The sequence below is a fragment of the Candida tropicalis genome (genome assembly GCF_000006335.3).
Source record: "Candida tropicalis MYA-3404 genomic scaffold supercont3.3, whole genome shotgun sequence".
NCBI classification, from domain to species: Eukaryota; Fungi; Ascomycota; class Pichiomycetes; order Serinales; family Debaryomycetaceae; genus Candida; species Candida tropicalis.
The window spans coordinates 78,910-100,305 of record NW_003020055.1 but is presented as its reverse complement, the minus strand read 5'-3'; the positions used below and the strand labels follow the sequence as shown (position 1 = coordinate 100,305).

Below are 21,396 nucleotides of genomic sequence, written 5' to 3'. Positions count from 1 at the left end.
ACTTGATATCTATAGAGAATACAAGGCCTTGGGGAAAAGTATCCATCCTACAACAAGGACAGGATTGTTGTCAAGAAATAGAAGAAAGAAAAACAGAATAAATTTTTATAATAACGAGATGACAGATAATCAACCATTGTCAAGACGCCAACGGTTATTAGGAATTGCTAGAAGTACTAGAGATAATTATATACCAAAAATAACAGGATCAGTGAGCTCATTAGCTACAGGTGCAACACGAGCTTTTTCTAATCCAGAAGTTTACGATGATTATGGGAGGGTTATACTACCGAAGGATACGACTATCCAATTGTTCCCCTCTTATACCAGAAAGCAAGATGATAAATACTATGTGGATGTACAAGGATGGGTTTTCACCCCAGGAGTAATGAATAGAAAGAATAGAGTGGTATTTTCAGTTATCAAGCAAATAATGAGACAAAGGGAAACTACACAGGCACAACTTACGAATTTGGAAAATGATAGTAGTATGAAACAGGAAGTTTTCAATCCAGATTCATCAAACTCAGATACAGAATCTATAATGTCAGTAGAATCCAGTCAAAGTTCACAGGGATCTAATGGATCATTAAACCCCGATGATGTGATGAAGGAAAGATTGTCTAGTTTCTTTGCCAAGTCGATACCGAACACAGAATTGGTCGTTACTGTGGGGTCGGAGAAAAGTGTTGAAGAACTTGTCAAACAAACGATATATACTGATGGATATGGTCATTTTGAAACTACAATTGAGGTTCCTTATAAACCTTCAGTAGTACAGGTAGCATCTGGAATGATGGAAACGGTGTTCACATTTCAAGATATCATGATTTATCCTAACGATGGTATTGGGGTGATAAGTGATATTGATGATACAATTAAATTAACAGGTGTCATCGGTGAAAAAATGATCCTATTGCGAAATCTATTAACCAACGAAGTGGGCCTGTGGGCAATTCCAGAAGTCACACAATGGTATGGTGATATCTACAAGGATGAAGATGTGAACTTCTTTTATGTATCAAACTCGCCATGGCAATTATTTGACACCATCAAGCAATACTTCCACTTTGCTGAATTACCGCCTGGTTCTGTTCATTTGAAAAGATACTCTGGTAATATTATAGCTTCATTGTTGGAACCGTCTCAATCTAGAAAGAAAAGATCATTGCATAAAATCCTCCAAGATTTCCCTGACAAGAAATTTGTATGTGTTGGTGATTCAGGAGAGTACGACTTGGAAGCATATGTTGACATTGCAAAAACTTTTCCTAACCAAGTATTGTCCATTAACATCAGATATGTGGAAGACTCATTTTCTGATATTGATGATCGTAAAATTTACAATGAATTGATACGATTGCTTACCACCACCAAGAAGGAAATACCCGTTACTCCAAAGATACATTCCTCTCCAAAACGAAAACCACCTCCTAAGCAACTAGATGAAGAAATGGACGACTTGATTGACTTGTCTGAGGATACCGTGGTGAAAAAACCAGCACCAATTGTTCCAAGAAAACCAACTAGTTTGAAGGGTCAACAAATAGGAAGAAAGATTCCACCCCCACCTCCAATTCCAAGAAGAACAGCTCTGCAAACAAATATCCATCCAATCACAAAGAGTTATACAGATTCTGTTTTGGAATCATCTCAACCACGTCATTCAAATTCACAACTGCTGCTGCTGCAATTACTGATTCTGCTGGAACCACTGGTACGAAAATCTAGACCGCCCGCACCACTACCACCATCATCTTCTAACATTGCTTCTGATGGTAACTCTATGAGTGATGATTTGCCTCCATTGCCCCCAAGACGGTATGCAACCACCCCAGAATTGCATTCTTCCCAATCAAGTGAGAGTGAGTTGGATAGTATTTGTAATTCCCCAGGATTTTACGACCTCGAAGAAATGGATAAGAAAGGTGCTAATTGGATAAGAAGGATAATAACTGCCATCCGTACCTTAGAAGGAACTAACACGAAGATAATTATCTTTAAAGATAACGAAACTGATTTTTTCAAAAATAGTACTATTGAGTTAGATGAACTTCGTAAGAAATAGAGATATAATAATTATTTGCTTTAGTTGTTATTTGTTTCGTATGTATATATAAGATCGTTAATATTATTCAAATCCTATACATAGTTCTTAACCTTTTATATATTTAAGCTGTAACTTCGGATTTATTGGCATCTAGACTTGTCTTCTCATCATCTTGTTGATAGAATTCTTGAGCATTTGAACCATCACCATAATCTTTAATAACTTCATCAGAAGTTTCTGGTAAATCTTTCTTGAATTGAGACAAATCCCAAGTTTCACCATCATCTTCTTCAGTGTAATATTTATCAGAGAATTTTTCCAAAATGACTTCTCTACCAGTAAGAATTCTTTTACCACTCTTTTCATTTTCCTTCTTTTGGTTTGCTTTCTTGTCAATTTGTTCTTTTTTCCATTTGGCAAAACTTTCAACAGTAATTGGAGTAAATTTACTCTTATCTAATTTACTTCTTTCCAATTCAAGGAATTCTTCCAATGTAATCTTTGGTTCATTTTCAGCCGCTAGTCTTTCTAATTTCTTTTGTTCTTTAGTTTTCAAAACAAAACCAGGTGGTAAAGAATGTCTATATTTACATTCATTACCTCCATTTGGACAAACCCAAAACCAACCATATTTCCCATTTTCAACAGCATCAATGAAATATTTACAAACTATATCAGTTGTAGTTTTTGGATTACCATGTTTGGATAAAATAACTTTTCTTAATTTTTCTTCATCCCAATTATCCATAGTATCATTTTCTTTTTCTTCTTCTCTACTATCAGTATATAAATCCTTTTTAGCAACTTTTCTACCAACATTTGGATCATGACTAAATTTACATTTGTTTCCTTTAGTACAAACACCATTCTTGAAAAATTCACAAAGAATAGATTTTGGATCAACTCCAAATGGAACTTTTTGTTGTTGAATACCAAATAAAGCTGCTGCTTCTCTTTTAGCTTCTTCTTGAGCTTTCTTTTCTTCTGCTTTTCTTTTAGCTTCTGCTTCTTTCTTTTTAGCTAATCCACCATCTACACTAGCTTTAATTTGATTAATATGTTGTTGAACTTTCTTAGATTTATTCTTATTTTTTAAACCAAAAGTTTTATCTTCAGCTGATTTGGCCTTAGATTTAGCTTTTGCTTTATCAGATGGTTGATTTCCTTTCTTCTTTGGTGGCATCTCTTGAAATTAAAATTGCTTTCAATCACTGACTTCTATTAGTTGGCTTTAACAATTCTGATGAAAAAAAAAAAAATTTTTTTCTTTCTTTTTGTTAAATTGTCGTGAGAGATCATCTTATACACGTGACTCGATGAGGAAAACTTATGTTTCCAACAAATGAAGCTATCAACATATATTTCGAACCAGCTGGATAATATCCTTCTATAACAATTCGATTCGTTATTCCATTGAACATATTACAATACCCTAACTACTAACAAAGTACATGACTTAAACAACTGGTTACAATAATTTCCATTGTACACGACTATTTTGGAACATAAAAATCAGAAAAAAAAAAAAAAAGAAAAGCCGTATTAACAAATCACCAACTTTATACATAATATAAAAAAGACTCTTTTATTGTCTCTGTTATCTATAAACCTATTGACGGAATTTTTGTGATATTCTCTTCTTGTCCTTGTTTGTAGCATGGCCACCTGGTGTAGCTGTATTTGCAGAATTAATATTAGCATTATTTGATGATATTTGTGCTGGTGAATTCAAACCCATAGATACTGAATGTTTCGGAGAAGTTATAATTGATACATGGGAATTTCTAAAATTATTATATGCCCTTAATTCTGGTGATGTAGCTGAATTCATGGTATTAACTGGAGAAGTTGATCTATTAGTCATTGACTTCTTAGATCTCTTTTTGGTTCCTAATAACCCTTCAAGTCTAGTCAAATTGGTATCATCACTTGCGCTGTTTAATGCATTGAATGTACCATCACTGTTAATTGTCGTCGATGTGGGTGTTCCCATTATTCCTTGTGATTGGAAACTTGATGGAGTCTGTAAAGCATCTCTTGGCTCAAATCCTGGAGATAATGGCATGACTGGAGTTGTCATGTTGCTAGTACTATTCTTCACATGTTTACTACTTCTGAATGGGATATAAGATCTCTTACTATTTGGGTGTTGGTGTACAACTTGCGTACTTCCAATAGAATCTGCCAAATTTGCTCTAAATGATGTGTTGGAGGCAGTTCTTGCCAAACTTCTGTTTAAAATCACCGATACCTTCTTGTCATAAACATTTGGAGCAGATTCCATTTGCATTAATGTATTGCTCGAATTACTGTATCTAGTATCAACAGAGGCACTATGACCATGGTGATGTGGGACTTGATTGTGATGGAGACTAGCACGCATAGCTGCTCTATTAGGAACAACAACGAGACCAGCACCATTTTGTTCAGATTCTTTGGTAAAGAAAGAATCGAAATCGTCTAATGCAGCCCAAACATTACTCAATGATGCTTCAGGTTCCTCTCCAACATTCACAGAAACAGTGTCGACAAAATTATCTTGATTATGGTTGTTTGTACCATAATAATCTTCCAGATGAAATTGAATTTCTCTATCAGTATCCTTGATATCTTCATTCTCATCGTCAACAATATCAGTCACGGTACAAGTTGAAAATACTGCATGGACATTATTTCTGGTGGTTGCAGCTGTCACTGCAGGCATTGGAATTGACCAACCACTCTCATCTGGAATACCAAACAATGTAGCTGTATTCTCGTATTCCTTCTTCATGGAAGTGTTACCCAAACTCATTCTTAAAATATCCTTATCTAATTGAGAACCGGAAATAATTTCTGCTTGGTCCAACACTTGCAATGCACGTTCAGCATAATCAGTAAGTAACAACCTCAATAACGGAGATATTAAATCTGCACCAACACCAACAAATTCATCACGTTGAAGATCAACTAATGGGAAAACCAATCCCAATAAATTCAAAGTTTCTTGTTTAACCCAAGGAATCTTATTTGACAACAATCCCAAAAGTAATACCAAAGTTTGGGCTTCATATTCTGGGAAAAATGAATTTTTGATACAATAAATAGTTTGATCCAAAAAGTCCAGTTGTGATCTAAACCGTTTCTTTGCAAACGAAATCAACACTTTAGCTAGTGAACTCTTACCACTATTCTCAGCAAGTTTACTTATTGCCATCGCGGTATTTTCTATATCTGGTGTAATATTACTGCCTTCATCTAAAATGTGTAAAAATCTAGGCATATTAGCCAATAATGCTGTCAAAATTCTCGAGTCACCCATTCCTATAATCTTGCTATCCTTGAGTACAATCAACTTGTCCAAAAACTTCAATGTTGGTTCCCATGAAGTAGCAGATCTTAAACCAACTAAAATAACCTGTTGTAATCCTTCGAATTTACCTTCCCATTTAGGAGGAAAAGTTGAAATCAAACATGAAACGGTATCTGGAGCATCCAAATCAATCTTAGAAATGAATTTGTTTAAAGTAGACAAGACTTCAATAAATTCTTGTTCATGAATTGTACTCAAACATGCAACGCCAGACCAGAATAACTGCGGATAGTCAATTAACTTATCAGAATTCAACTCGGCCGTGATGGCATTCAAAGTCATTAAAATTTGCATAGCAAACCCTTGGATATCAACTGTTTCATCCGAGATTGTATTCGATAAACGGTGCAACATATCCTTCAACATTTCTTGATCTAGGAACGACAATAACGATCTAAATATTTGGAACGAACGACAAGCAATGTGTCTGACTGCACAGGTAGTAGCCCAATGCAATGATACTCTACTCCAATCTTCTTGAATACTTGGAACAATAGTTGAAAAAATCTTCAAAACACTTCTAATTAAAGAATCCATATTCTTCGGGGTTCTTGCTCCCTTTTTATCATTATTCAAATCATCATAAACCCAAAGATATTTGATATGATCGTTTTCACGAATTAACTCAATAGTTTCATTTGCCTTTGGATCTTCTCGCGCTAAAGCATGAATCAAATGGATCAACAATGTGCCTGCTTGCTCCTGAACAATTTGCAAATAATGATCTAATAAAGATATTGAGATGTGCAATAACACTGGAAGCTTCTCAATCATAAGATCATTCTTGACAGTGACTAAATCAACCAAAAATACCATTGATAACTGTCCTAAAGAAAAAATAGCATCCTTCTCATTTGAAGGGACAACATCTTTTAAGTCACAGACATAAGGGAAGATTTCTGGTTCACTGATACTGGTTGTCTTGGTATGGGGGATCATATTGAACTGTGGTGGAACCATTAATCGAGGTTGCAAATTGTGAATAAATTTATCAATAACATAGGATGGATCTGTTCTTGAAAATGCTAAATAGTTGATTATTTGTCTTGCATGTTGTACAAAAGACGGATTCTTCATCTTTAAACAGCCTTGTAACAAAAACTCGATGATTTTATCAAAATTTTGACCATTCGTACCTAATGATATCCATAACACCTCAATTTCGTTAGACATTTTGCTACCAAACTTTACTGTGATTTCAAATAGATTGTTCAACACCATTAATGATGAACTATCAAATGATTTCTCCAAAGTATTATCATGTGATGGTTGTTGTTGAGGTGATGGCTCCTCTTCTGGTAATGGATGGTCATAATTCAATATCACTTTTGAAACCATGGGTAATAACAATGTCAAAATGTCCTTTTTGGTAGAATTAGAAGCTAAACTAAAGAAATGTGTCAAATGGCTAATTCTGACATAAAGTTTGGTAGGATTAATTTCTTGAATATCATTTGAAAGATCAAATAATGCCTTTCGATAAACAACAGGACTCTTGCTACAAACAGCTTCTGAAAATCTCTCCAACCTGTCTGTTCCTAAATCTTTCTTTTCCAAATATTTCATCAACTTGATTGCTGCGCGTCTCACTTCAAAGTTTTCATTAGCTGCCAAACAGGCAGCAACACATAAAAGATCATCTGGAACACCCTCACTGTTGTCCTTCTCCATAAATATATCAACAAAAGTGCAGAAATAACTCTCAGTTAATGTTTGTGAAATATAACATCTTCTAATCACTGTACTTATTACCTCGGTAGTGGTGAAGTTATTCTCAATAACATTTTTCAATGCATTCTTCCCGATATCCTGAATTTTGTCCATTTCTGACTCCAACAATGCTTGAATCCAGTTCATCAACCCTGGAATATCAAAAGAAACAACGACTACTTTACCACCTCCTGGAATCTCGATTCTTTTCTCTACTTCACCTGAGCATAACACTGACATACAGCACAATGCAGAGTATCGAAGCTTCTTTCTTTCCAACTCTAAAATGGCCACTGCAGTAGTAAAATCTTTTTCGTCCTTGATTCGATTGATTATTGTATTATACCTATCTTCAGTAACAGAATTACAATCTCCATATCCACACCACTCTTTCAAGTAGTTGAAGCACCCAATTCTTGCTTCAAATGGTAACCATGTCTCTAATTCAGATTTTTCTTCTAATCCCAAGTAAACATTCTCCAAAAATCCACAGAAATAACGACGTAATTTTTGGAACTCGATATCAGTTTGGACATTCAGAACAGATAAAAACTGTTTAACGTTTCTAACAATAATAACTAAATTTGAAACTATCGCATTATCGGTATAGATCAATTCATGCAGTTTGAACTTTTCTGTTAAATTTGCTAAAATATGGACAACTTCAGCTTTGAATTTATCATCTTGGAAGTTTCTCTTCTTAAGATCGGTAGGCCAATCTTCTATGACAGCAGGGATATTCTCCAAAAAGCTCTTGAATATATTGATATTCATATGGCTCAATCCAAGAATAACAGAGTCTCTCACCATTGGTTGTGATGATTTCAATAAAGGTAATACCATCCTGAAAACTGATTTTGCACTTGTTATTTTTTGATGTTGAATAAACATTTGCAAAGACTTTTTCCGGCCATGTGTTGGTTGGTTCGGAAATGAGATTTTCTGATCATTGGTAGCAGTTAATGTTGAACATGCAAATATCAAGTATGACTTCCATTGGTTAACCAAAACTTCAGGTGGAACGTTGGCCTCTGATTTTGAAAATAATGAAGATGTGTATGATTTATAACTGTCAGAAAATTCCAAGATTAACTCATGCATTTGCACTAAACTCACACAAACAATGTTACGACACATGGCAACAGGCATAGGGCACCTCTCAAAGAAAATTTCCAACACTTTGGGATAAATTCTTAACCAAATAGTTGAATCAATACCATAATCTGATTCTGCTAAACGAACTAGTATGTTTTTTCTATTCTTAAGTTTTGCTAATCTAGTGCGTTCTGGTAAACTCAACTCTTTTCTATAGGGTTTGATCAATTCAACAAAATCGGTATCCTCCAATATATGAATTAAACGAGTTCCAACATCAGCTACAAATTTAGATGAGCTCCTAGAGTGTTGCTTTGAAACTGAAGCCGAATCACCTCCATTAGTAGTAGACTTCATATCAGTGGCATTGTAAATTGCTTGATCAAACTGTTCCACCAATCGTAATATTTTGATCCCATAAAGTCTAGTTTTAGGATCCTGTGAACAAAGGAAAAACAACCCATTCCCTTCAATCTCTTCTATAACAGTAACGATTGTTTTCCATTCTAATTCGTCACTAGCTTTCAGTTTTGTTTGTGCTGAATCGGACAAATCTGCATTGTTATGATTGATTTGATATAAATCATTTAACGCGGTATCATTCAAAACTCTTGGATCATTAGGTGCAAATCCACCCAATGTGTTTTCAGCTTCTTTTTCGTTTTTCTTTTCCTGTATTTCTTGGAACAGTGATAACCAGCAATTTAATAACTCCGTGTATAACTCCAATAATCTGATATATTGATCGGAGTACAAATATCTGGTATCATAAGTTGGACCCGTTTTGTCTGATAAATGGAACGAAAGCTTTGCATAAATTGTCATTAATGTACTTGGATTTTTTCTTGACGCTAAACGCTTCAACGATTTAATCGATGCATTTGAGATTCTTGAATCGGGATGAATAGCCGCTCGAACTAAAACTTCAACAATCTGTTTAAATGGAACCAAATTCAGTTGATGATCAGCCAGAATGGTCCATGGAATTGCTTCTATTAATGTGGCAAATAACTCCATTTGAATTTCTTTAGTTGATTGAGGTGTCGAGTCATAATTGAAATGGAAGCCAAACGATGATGACGATTGTGATCTATTTGAACCCAAAGAGAAATAATTGCTATTGTTGCTGTTGTCAGAACCGTTTAATGTAGATCCATATTGACCATCAAGTATTCTTAATAATAATGCAAACGTTCGACAAATTTCATCATGGCTTGCCAGGTTAGTACTATTCTTGGCTATGTACAAAAAGTCTCCAGTCTTAACTTTTTGTTGTTCAAAGAAATTGTTGTCATCAACTGGGAATAGTGGTTTATCTCCAATTTCATAGTCTTGTAAAATTGCTAAATAACTTTTGATAACGACAATTATCTTTTCGGGGAATGAATTTTCCAATGAGTTCCCATTAAAACTCATATTCAAAAGTTTTATCAAAACATGTTCCAATGTATAATTCAAATGGTTATACCCCACGATTCGGATCAATTCAACCAAGGCCATTATCAAATTCAAATCTGGAGCAATCCATTGATGCTTTTTGCTAGTGGCATTACTGTGGAAAAATAACAATTCAAAGAGTGAATCTAATCTCTTAATCGTGTTGTTTAAAGTATCAGGTAATCTGTTAAGATATACCCATGTCAATCGGGCAACACTTTCAATGTACACTGTTTTATCTTCCACTTCAACTTTTGGTTTCAATTTAAAACTATTCTCCTCGATTACAGGATACCATACCTCAGAGAATAACTCTTTTCTTGATACTGATAAGGAGGAAGTCATTAATGACAAAGCGTGGGCCCATGTATTATTCAGGGAAACTCCTGGTTGATTAACACTTGGAAGTGTCATAGATGTTGGACTGGCACCTGCTCCTGAGGCATGCCTCCAAAGTTTCACTGCTTTGCGGTATATTTTCTCAATTGCTTCTACCCAGGTTGGGTGATTTGCCTCAGCAGTAATGACATTGGCAATCGGCAAAAATAACAGATTAAAAACTTCACAATATGCATACATTACAGTTTCATTGGTGGCAACTTCAAAGAATTTCGCCAAGGATTGAATAAACTCAGCACATTCTTCAAATTCTTCTAATGGATAAACAGTGAGTTTAAGGTATCTCATCCCATTGATCAAAAGGTATAACCTTGGTTCTTCCTCATGTTGAACAATTTTTGGTACTTTTTCCAAATCAGCAATGAATCTATCATTGACACTAACAAATCGTCTTTGAGACATAAACCCTAATAGTTCGGCAAACAAATTCCAATTTGCTGCTCGGACCAAGGACTGGCTTGTACTTATCGGATCAGTGGTTTTCAACTGAGTGTAAACAATCTCTTCCAACTTACTACTAAGGTCGTCGCCCATTGTATCAGGGGGTGTCTGTTTAACAATCTCGATCAATACTCGACACAATATGTATATCGATGCCAATGATTTTCGATCTGCCTGAATTGCTGTTTCCTTTGCTTGAATGATTTGACCATCAAAGAATTGTTTTTGTTTTAAGTATTCGTTGTCGGATTCTGATACATTTGTGTTTGTCACAACCGTACTTGTCGAAGAATGGTTTCGACGATGCGTTATTCTGGAAAGACTTTTCTTTCTCATAAGACTTAAGCTTCTTTTTGCACCAGATATAGCATTACTGGCACTTCCACTTCCGTTCTTGGCTATTCCAGGGCTAGATGGTGTAATTTGAGAGCCACTCGAAACTCTTGAAGTTTTCAACAACGTGCTTTTAGCAATTCCTAAAGCTTTCTCTACTTCTGATGCAGCCATAGTAGCAACTTCACTCTTGGATTTCCTCCAAAACATAACACTATCGATCACTGGTTTTGGTTTCCTTCGAGCAATGTATCCCAATGCAGAAACAATTTTATCAAACTCTGGATCTACGCCTTCGGCGATCAAATCGAGGATAGGAGGTTCCTCATTTATGGGATAATCAAGACACAAGTTTAATTTACGTTCAGCGTGACGAACAAATTGAGTGAATACAATATGTAAAGTATACTCGGCCGAAGTTTTTGAATCTGTTGCCAAACCTCTTCTCATGGAACCAAATTCTTCGCCATTATTTAAAGTTAGTCTTTGAAGCGAAGTAGTTGACAATGGTGCCGGCAATTGGGGCGATGGCTCCACGTGGTTTCTTGTTGGAAGTAATGATGCTGGTGATGCAAATTGTTGTGATAATGAAGTGGCTGTGGCTTGTCTCAGATCATAACTAAGCATAATGGGATTGCCCAATTGAGTTAGTTGATCATGTGCTGCTTGACCATAGTTATAATCAGATTGAAAACTATTTGTTCCTGTTGTTGTTCCAGTAGTTGCATTTAGAGGAAGTGGTGGTTGTTGTAGTTTAAAATTCTGGTCTTGTATATCACTGGTGGTGTAAGTTACTCCGTCAGTCTCATTGTCAAATTCCAAAGATGAGTTTTTTGTCTGAACATAATCAATACGTTGAGAACTAATGTTTTGTGAATCTTCGGTTCCGAGTGAAATACCTGATTGGATGACATGATTATATGGCTGTCCTGGTGGAGGTGGTTGTACTTGTCCTTTAAAATAATTTGAATTCTCAATTCTTGAATCTATTTCATTCTCTATTCTCTCAAGTCTGGCATTTATCATTTCTGGTTCTTGATCTAGAGGATTTTGAGTTGATGGTTCGGCAACCGGGTCAAGTAATCTCTGCTGCTGTTGTTGCTGCTCTTCTTGAGGTAGTTGGGATCTTGATCTAGCAATGATGTTTGTGCTACTGGCCAGTGCATTGTATAATGCGATTGTTTCTCCTAATATATCTGAGCCTGCAGATGAATCTTGCATTGATACTGCTGAAGGGGGTAATAAATCTTTGGTGATGCCTATTTCTTCTGATGGTTCTGGTGTTTGTCGGTCCGGGATCTGATGCTGTGAGAAATAATGATCTTGTAGTGGTGGTTCCTTGATATGTAGAGACACTTCTTTTTGGATTGAATTTATGGAATGTTGTAGATCAAGAGTGATATGCTCGTCTTGTCCCTGTACTTGTCCTTGTTCTTGTTCTTGTTCTTGTCCCTGATACAGATCTTGTACCTGGTTATATCCCTGAACTTGTTGTTCGTGTTCTTCCAGATCATCGTGTATGTGAGATTGTTGCAGTTCACCAAGCCCTGATTCTTCTAATGAGATGTTTTGAAAGCCACTAAATCCTGAGTAGTTATTTAGAGACAAATCGTCTAAATCAGGAATCTCAATCATGATTATGTAATTGAATATAAAGGATGGTTTGAGGTTGGTATTTTTTTGGGAGTGTCTTTTAGTTTTTGTTTTGGCTTAGGGAGGCAGTGGGTTATATTGTCGTGTAAAAGGTTGGTAAAGTGAAAGAGATTGAGGTTGTCAATATTGAGAAGAAGAAAAAAAAAAAAATTGTTGTTGTTGTGTTTTTCCTCACACTCCCCTTTCCTATTGCCTACTACGGTGCTACGGTGCTACGGTACTGTGCTACTACTACATCCCACGGAGTAATGTCATAAAAAAAGGGGGACAAAGACATTTTATTTTTTTTTTCCCAAGCGTCGTGTAAAACCAAAAAAAAAAAATTTGACACACAGTTACAGACACACGCCCTGTACCGACCCGTCCTGTCCTGTCCTGTTCTGCCCTACACTAATTGGCAGCACTCGCTAAAAAAATTAATTATAAAATAGTCCAGCTATCTAAACCATATGTACATGTGTAGTGTTGTTTTGCTTTTGTTTTATTTTTGTATCGAAGAATCGTTCGATTAAATATGCGCCTTACGCCATCACGGCATACGGTCTAGTGTTAGAATATGGAAGCAGAATGTAATATAAGAAAAAAAAAAGAGGGGAGGACACTGGAAATTGTGACAAAAATGCAATGATCAACAGTAAGATTACTCGTAACTAAGAAAGTTTAATTGTTTTAGTGTGATCTGTAATAAGAATATTGATCTACTATTGTGTACATTCTCAAAGGGGACAACTTATAGCCAATATGAATATCCTATAGATTACGTATTGAGTCTACGTTGTTTCTGTGGTCTACTGCTCTCCAAAGGCACACCTGAATTAACGGCCAGAACTGGAGGATAAGCTGTTGCTGCTGGTTGTTGAACTAACCCTCTATCTACAGATAATCTCTTAAACTTGGACTTGGTAGATAGGTCATTCCATAAAAGCTGAACTTCCATTGGTTGTAATATATTTCCATAGACACTTACCACTTGAATATTATTACCAAATAGCGCACCAAAACAATTGAAAGCATTATAAAAGTAACCAGATAGGTTGTTATTATTTAAGTTAATATCTTCAAGAAATTGGAATCGTAAAAAGCTTCCATGAAAGGAATATAACTGACAATTTGATAGGTCCATTTGTTGTAAACTTCTTGGTAATGAATCCAAATTCAATTTTCCTAATGATACGTAAGATAAATTTAGTACTCTCAAATTATAACATTGTAATAAATTTAGATTATCGATATGTTTGGCAGTAAGATAAAGATTCGATCTTAAACTAAGATGAATCAAGCCCGGTGGGAATGCCACAATTGATTCATTGGATCCTAAATGATTACCATCACAATTCAAAACCTTTAGATTGTTTGGAAGGTTCCGAATAACACTAATATAATTATGAGACAAATCCAAACGATATAGGTTATCTGGTAGTGGGTGTGAAAATGCAGTGAAATTGCATTCAGAAAGTATCAACTCTTTAAGTACTGGTGGAACGACCAATGACCCATAACAAGAAGGCGTCAACCGATTCTTACTTAGGTTCAAGTACTCAAGTTTGGGAGCATCGATCTCAACACTTCTAAGGTCATTACCTATGCACGAAAGGCGGCGAATACTTTGGGGAAGTTCGTAATCAAAGCTACGTCTTTTCTGGATATTGTCAAACACAATCTCAGTAACACCGTCCAACTCCCGAAATTTGTTCATATCGAAAATTTTAGCCGTGGCAATCGTTCCAATACCATACCCTTCATGGTTCTTATGCATGTATTTTTTTGATTCTTTTGGGGAACTTTCCAATAGCATTCACGTGTCCTGGTAACCATAATATGAGCTCCTCGAGATTTGGAAATTTGTGGACATAAAAATCAAGAACCAACGTTCTTCGAATGTCAGAGTTCCCGGTTAATTTCAATTTCATCAATCCATCAGGAAATTTCACTCTATATCGAAGTTGGGGATGATCTTTCAAAAACTTTAAAGTTATAGATCTTCCTGTGTAGCTAAGAAAACTAGAAGGAATAGCTAACACTTTTACACTTTCCGGAATACTCAAGTCTTGTATGAAATCATTGTCATCGCCTTCATAGTGACAATGTATTTCCAATTCGGTTATACTAGAACCAATTGTTTCTAATTTTCCAATTATCATTCGATTGTAATAAATCCATAACTTTTGCAAGTTATTGGGAAGATTCCACGATCCTAGTAATGGCGTATGTTCACCCCTAAAGCCAATCACGACTGTCAGTGGTTCAATTCTAGCATCATGTAACTTAGTTAAATGGGAAATATCAAATTGACACATCACATCTCCATGCATACTGTCTACTTTTAAATGTAATTTGTTTAAAGTTTCAGGAAATTCTAATTTCATTTGTGATGCATTTGTATTTTTCATATTCCCCACAAATGCTTTCAAATTTCTTGGGAGAGACCGAAACTTTTCAGCATCCAATTGTTGTTCAATTTGAAGGAAAGACAAATGGGGAAAGAATACTTGAGAAATGCTTGTGAAATCAATTGGATCTGTACCCGATAAAGTAAGTGATTTCACATTTTGAGTTAAAGTCGGACAAAGATAATGTTCAAAGTTATTTCCATAAACTGTGTGGATGGCATCGACATAAAAGGGTCTTTGTAAGTACTCGTGAATATAGAAACCAGGTTTTATGGCATTGGAATGGTTCGTCTCAAAGTAAAGTTCAGCTTTAACATTAACCATTGCAGATGGAAGCATTTAAACAAGGGCAAGGGCATCAAAGGGGTTTTTAAAAATGATTCTTTTAGGAACAAGATTAGGTTCTGACCTTAAAAGGTTTAAATATTCAATAGTATTCTTGACATATAATTTCTGGTCACTATAAACAACTGGCTCTTCATCACACTTGGATAGATCACTGATGACAACAGTTGAGTTCACTTCCTTTTGTGCAAACATTCCTAGGAAAGGAATATCAAAAAGTTTTTCAAAAACTTCAATTGGAACATAACTGACAATGGTATTTATTACCTCTTTTGGCAAGTCACGAAACTGTGCCATTTTGGGGAGTGTTGCTTATGGTAGTAAATTCGATGAAGGGTCCACGATGTTAAGAATGTAATTAAAGAAGAAAAAAAAAATTCTACTCCAACAAAAAAGACGCGTCTTGATTTTTCTGCAACAGGTACTGCGAATGAAGGTTGGCAAACTCATTATGGCTATTGTACATAGGTGTTGGATATCTGTGTATTCCTATCTATGGTGGTTTTACAATATCTAATTCTTCAAATGATTTTCGTTGTGATAAGTGATCAAAGAGTGTTTTCCTGGAAAATATTGTAAGGCTGTTCAGTTCAAGATATACACATTGTATATTCTCACCAAACAGAAACGTACCACACCTTTGTAGATCATCAAAGTAATCATGTAAGTGGTTATCTCGCAAATCCAATTCTTCAAGGTTTTGAAATTGTTCAAAGTCATTTACTAATGTAGATATTTTGTTGTGATTTAATGACAATTTCTTTAATGATAATGGTAAGTGGGTAGTGACAAGTATAGATATTTCATTATCATCTAAATCCAATGACTTTAAATTTTTACATTCCCTTAAATTCAGATCATATATCCATTGCGTGTCAATTTTATTATGAGACAAGTTAAGATGTGTCAAACTTGTGGGGAACGTTTGGGGTGATATGTTTTCCAACTCGGAAAAATCACATGGATGTCCGTCTATACTCTTGATTCTATTCCCACTGAGATCTAAAAACAGTAATCTCGGTGGAAATGCAATTGCAATATTCTCTATTCCACATGACATAAGGTGCAATTTGATAATACTATTAGGAAGACACAAATTTCTATTATCTATTTGTTTTAGTTTGATGTCAAATAATGTCACTGACAGGAGATGTGAAGCTTTAATATCAATTTTCTTCAAATTCAATCCCCGTAATTCTAGCTTTACCAAAGACAGTGGTAGAATGTATGAAAAGTCGTTCAATCTTGCCGAACAACTAATACAAAGCTCTGTAAGGTTATCTAAGTACTGTAACTGATTCAAATCAAATATATTCATGGACTCCCAATTTAATTTTCTCAATGACTTTGGCAAACTCCGTTTAACTGAAACTGAAACACCACCATTCATTATGAGTACCTGGAGATGGGGAAGTGGGTTTTGATCAAAATCAAGTATTATAGGATAGAAGCTTTGACCTGTGGTATTCAATTCTGTAAGAGAATCAGGTAGATTCAATACTATTCCTTCATCTCCACTAGCCATGTCATTCCAACTAAGAAGGGCATTGGGAATTTTCAATCTCTTCATTGATCTGGGAAATATAAGCTTTCTTATAAAAATACCATCATAATCAATTGTTTCATTATCAAATTGCCATTCAACTAATTGGGGACATATCTTGGCTAGATCTATATCAACCATATCTGAACGATTTGTTCTTAAGAATTTCACATTTCGTGGTAGATTCCATATCCGATTCAGTGGGTTTCGATAATGTTCATCGTTTAAATGTAAATTCTGAACTTTTTTCAAATGTGAAATATCAAAAATACAATGAATATCTTGTAGTGCTGTCCTAGTATTTATTCGTAGTTTTCTTAAGTTCTCTGGAAGTGCCAAATCAACATGATTTTCATTGACAGCACCTATAGTACACTCTAATGTTTCCAATTGTCTTGGAATTAATATCAAATCTTTATAGTCTATTTCTTGTATCAAAGTTAGACTAGATAATTTTGGAAACCAATTACTGGATAATTTGTTAAGACGAATATTTGATTTCCCAAGTTGTGAAAATGAATTGACATGTGTGAACAATTCAATTGGGAAAAACACCAAACTTTCGGTACTGCAATTAGTAATTATACTATCAATATCAATCGTCACTTCCTTGTACTTTTCAATGAATATCCGATTAGGTGTAGGTTTACGACTTTTGTGAATAAAACAAATCTCCACTGAACTTTTCCTCATCAAATTTGGGAATTTTTCAGCTACTTCAAATACATCATTTGGTCTCTCAAATATTATTCTCTTTGGATAATAATCTGAATTCTTCTCAATTAGTTTTATAAATCTACTAGTTGATAGTACTTTAGAATGAGGTGTTGATAACTGTAGTTTTTTAATCAGATTTATTGTTCCGTTATGAATCACAACAGGTGAATATAATTCTTTAAATGCAAATTTACCAATAATTGGATTGGTTAGAAAGTCTTCTAGGTTTTCATGTGGAATATATCCAACTATTATTTCAAGAATTTCATCAGGTAAATCGTTGAATAATATCATTATTTGTACTTAAATGAAAACAAAACTCATCGAGTGGTGAAAATAAAGTATGAAAAAAAAAAGAGGGGACAAGTTGAAAGAAAAAAGTGGGGAGCACCAGTATTATAACCAAACCATAATTATCAATAAAGAAATAACTAGTATTGAAGAACATTTAACTACTAAAGTGTGATCTGTTATACAATACCAATATATAATCGAACATTCTTTAAGTGATGACTTACAGATATATATTAAAGACTACATTACTGATTGAGTTTTCGTTGTTTCTTGGGTCTATTGCTATCCAACGGGGTGCCAAGATTAACCACCTCATCTGGAGGATTACTTCTTGGTACTGGTTGTTTGGCTAAATCTCTGTCAAAAATTAAATTCTTAAATGATGGTTTGGTCGATAATTCATTCTGTAATAACTTAACTTCGATGGGTTGTAATCTGTTACCAGAAACGTTCACTATCTTGATCTTGCTACCAAATAGAGAGCCATGATTTTTGAAAGCATTATGAAAGTAACCACCTAGTTCGTTAAGACTTAAGTAAAGCTCTTCGAGAGCTTGAAATCGTAAAAAGCTTCCATCAAGGGAAGATAACTGACAACTTGATAGGTCTATTTTTTGCAAACCTCCTGGCAATGAGTCCAAATTCAATTTCTCCAACTTTGCACCTGATAAATCTAGGAATCTCAAGTTGTGACATTGTGATAAATTCAGAGTCTCGATATGCTTGCCTGTAAGATCGCGATTGTTTCTCAAATTAAGACGAACCAAGCCCGTTGGGAATGTGGAAACTGAATCTGATTCTCCTAGTCGATTAGACTCACATTTTAACTCCTTTAAATTATCTGGAAGATTCTCAATAGCTCGAAGCTTATTATCAGTTAGGTCCAAATAGTGTAAGTTTTCTGGTAGCGCGGGTGAAAATTCAAAAATGGAACATTTTTGAAGAATCAATTGCTTGAGGTTATCTGGTAGGACAAATTTCACATTATCAGGATGGTAAAACTTATTTTTACTTAGGTTCAAATATTCAAGCTTGGGAGCATCTATGTGAACTCTAGTAAGTTCACTTTCAAGGTATGAGAAGCGACGTAGACTAGCGGGAACTTTGTAATGGCATTTATTTCTTTTGTAGACATTCTCCAACTTAATCTCAGTAAGACTCTCCATCTCCTTAAATTTATTCATATCAAACGTTTTAACCGACATCATTGTTCCAATGCTGAAACAAGGATAGTTATGCTGTATAAATTTCTTAATGGTTTTAGGGAACTTTCCAAAGACGTTCACGTGTCCTGGAAATAATAATGATAGCTCCTCGAGTTTGGGCAATTTGTTGACATGAAAATCTAGAACCATAGTTCTTCGAATATCATTATGTCCGGTTATTGTTAATTTGATTAATCCATCAGGAAATTTCACTCTATTTCGAAGTTGTGGATGGTCTTTTAAATAGTCTAACGAAACCAATTCTTTTTTGTAACTAAGAAAGAAATAAGGAATTGATAACACTTTTACGCTTTCCGGAATACTCAAACCTTGAATGAAATCCTTATTATCACCTGCATAGCGTTCTTCAATTTTCAACTCCATTAAGCTAGTGCAAACTGTTTCTAATTTACCTGAGATCATTCGATTATGGGAAATACATAACTTCTTCAAATTTTTTGGAAGTTTCCAGAATCCAGGCATTGAAGTTCTGGTTATAAGACCACTATGGTCACTCGGTGGTTCAATTCTAGCATCATTTAAATTAATTAAATGGGCAATATCAAATTCACACTCTAGATCTCTATCTCCATCTCTACAGTCAACTTCTAAATATAATTTTTCCAAAGTTTGAGGGAATTCTAATTTCATTTGCAACAAACTTGTTTTCAATATACCCCCAAGAAAAACTTTCAAATTTCGTGGTAGCAAATGCAATTCTTCAGAATCTAAATTTTGATTAACTTTAAGGAAAGTTAAGCGGGAGAAAAACATTTGAGAAATGCATTTCAAGTCGATTGGATTGGTTGCCATTACAGTAAGTGATTGGATTGGTTGCCATTACAGTAAGTGATTGGATTGGTTGCCATTACAGTAAGTGATTTTACATTTCTAGTTAAAGATAGGCAAAGGTAATCATCAAAATTGTCACCATAAACAGTATGGATGGAATCAACACAAAATGGCATTTTCAAATATTCATGAACATATAGACCTGATTTTGTAGCACTCAGATGTGTTTTTGCAAAGTGAAGTTCAGCTTTCACATTAGCCATTGCAGAAGGGGATGTTCTAGCAAGTGCAAGGGCATCAAAGGGATTTTTAAAAATGATTCTCTTGGGAGCCAAATTCGGATCTGACTCAAGACATTTTAAATAATCGGTAGTACTCTTGGTGTACAATATTTCATTCGCATAATATGCTGCTTTAGAATAACTACTGTTTGGTTCATTGATTACAACAGTTGAATGAGCTTCTCTTTTAGCAAATTTTCCTAAATATGGAACGTCAAAAAGTTTTTTCAAATCTTCAATTGGAAGATAACTAATAATAATAGATATCACTTCGTCTGGCAAGTCACGGAAATGTGCCATATTGAAAGTACTGTTGATGGTAGTAGTTGTAGCCAAAGTTGTATGACACTCAATGTGTAATCAAAAAAAAAAAAAAAATAAAAAAAATTTTACTTACAATAAAAGACGCGTCTTGATTTTTGCAACAGATTTTTGTAGTACTATACTAGAGTCACATATTGTACACAAATGATGGAGTTTCTAACCCACAGACAAAGAAACCATACATGATCAAATAGTTCGAAAGTTTCAGGATGTGAAACATAATCAAAATTGTATTTCCATAGAAAATATTGTAAAAGTGTTTAGTACAAAATATACACATCGGGAACTCTGACCAAACAGAAACTATTTTGATCACGTGATCTACATTCTATTCATCCAATTATAACCTACCAAATGAATTTTTATCAACGTATAGAATAATGCATTGGGCTCATTAGTTTACCAAGCTACTATTCACCTATTTAAAGTATGCTTATAAATTTTTTGGAACTAGTAATTTGGTCTTCTTAAAGTTTACTATGATATAATGGATGATATTTATACTAATTTACCCCTCTGTCTGTCATAAACCTTTTCAAATGATATCACTAGTAGGTCTATTAAGCTATAGAAGTATATCTGCAATGATATAATAGGTAATTATTAAACTATTTTGCATTCTCTAAAAATACCATCTGGTAGCTCGATATTTTCCAGAAATCAGTTTATTTTTACTTTAATTTTATTTCTAATTTGTGCTAATATTCAAACACAAAATATAAAATCAAGAAATAATACCATGAATTATCTTTAATTTATTTTACTTAACGTCTCATTATAAATAACCTAGTTCATTGGTATCAAATTTTAGAAATTCAACTTCATAAACTTTCTCTCATATCACGTGATACGTGTCACGCATTTCCTTTGAATGATTATCAACTAGAACTGAAGTCTTACACATATATGACCGTCATATTCTTATTTATTTGGAATGGATTTTATTAGTTTAATATATATTGATAAGTTTTCAAGTTCAAAAACAAGTGGATTCTTAGGTATGGAAAGATATTCTACATTAGGACGAATTACAAA

The 21,396-nt window shown here is 34.5% G+C and overlaps 7 protein-coding genes across 7 annotated transcripts; 1 reads left to right on the top strand and 6 right to left on the bottom strand. All coding sequences in view use genetic code 12, as the record gives it.

Moving 5' to 3' along the window:
- Positions 1–118: 118 nt before the first annotated feature.
- Positions 119–2,068, top strand: CTRG_02163 (phosphatidate phosphatase; the record flags this gene model as incomplete). The annotated part of the gene is made up of 1 exon (XM_002547820.1): positions 119–2,068. One exon carries the CDS (start codon positions 119–121, stop codon positions 2,066–2,068), a length of 1,950 nt encoding a protein of 649 aa, XP_002547866.1.
- A 103-nt stretch (positions 2,069–2,171) lies between these two features.
- Positions 2,172–3,233, bottom strand: CTRG_02162 (uncharacterized protein; the record flags this gene model as incomplete). Its single annotated transcript, XM_002547819.1, has 1 exon — positions 2,172–3,233. One exon carries the CDS (start codon positions 3,231–3,233, stop codon positions 2,172–2,174), a length of 1,062 nt encoding a protein of 353 aa, XP_002547865.1.
- Positions 3,234–3,659: 426 nt separating this feature from the next.
- CAS4 (Cas4p) lies at positions 3,660–12,452 on the bottom strand (the record flags this gene model as incomplete). Its single annotated transcript, XM_002547818.1, has 1 exon — positions 3,660–12,452. One exon carries the CDS (start codon positions 12,450–12,452, stop codon positions 3,660–3,662), a length of 8,793 nt encoding a protein of 2,930 aa, XP_002547864.1.
- A 775-nt stretch (positions 12,453–13,227) lies between these two features.
- CTRG_02160 (leucine-rich repeat domain-containing protein) lies at positions 13,228–14,265 on the bottom strand (the record flags this gene model as incomplete). Its single annotated transcript, XM_002547817.1, has 1 exon — positions 13,228–14,265. One exon carries the CDS (start codon positions 14,263–14,265, stop codon positions 13,228–13,230), a length of 1,038 nt encoding a protein of 345 aa, XP_002547863.1.
- Positions 14,219–15,199, bottom strand: CTRG_02159 (uncharacterized protein; the record flags this gene model as incomplete). Its single annotated transcript, XM_002547816.1, has 1 exon — positions 14,219–15,199. One exon carries the CDS (start codon positions 15,197–15,199, stop codon positions 14,219–14,221), a length of 981 nt encoding a protein of 326 aa, XP_002547862.1.
- A 499-nt stretch (positions 15,200–15,698) lies between these two features.
- On the bottom strand, positions 15,699–17,759 carry CTRG_02158 (uncharacterized protein; the record flags this gene model as incomplete). Its single annotated transcript, XM_002547815.1, has 1 exon — positions 15,699–17,759. The coding sequence occupies one exon, from the start codon at positions 17,757–17,759 to the stop codon at positions 15,699–15,701; it is 2,061 nt and encodes a 686-aa protein (XP_002547861.1).
- A 245-nt stretch (positions 17,760–18,004) lies between these two features.
- CTRG_02157 (leucine-rich repeat domain-containing protein) lies at positions 18,005–19,777 on the bottom strand (the record flags this gene model as incomplete). Its single annotated transcript, XM_002547814.1, has 1 exon — positions 18,005–19,777. The coding sequence occupies one exon, from the start codon at positions 19,775–19,777 to the stop codon at positions 18,005–18,007; it is 1,773 nt and encodes a 590-aa protein (XP_002547860.1).
- Positions 19,778–21,396: the final 1,619 nt, after the last annotated feature.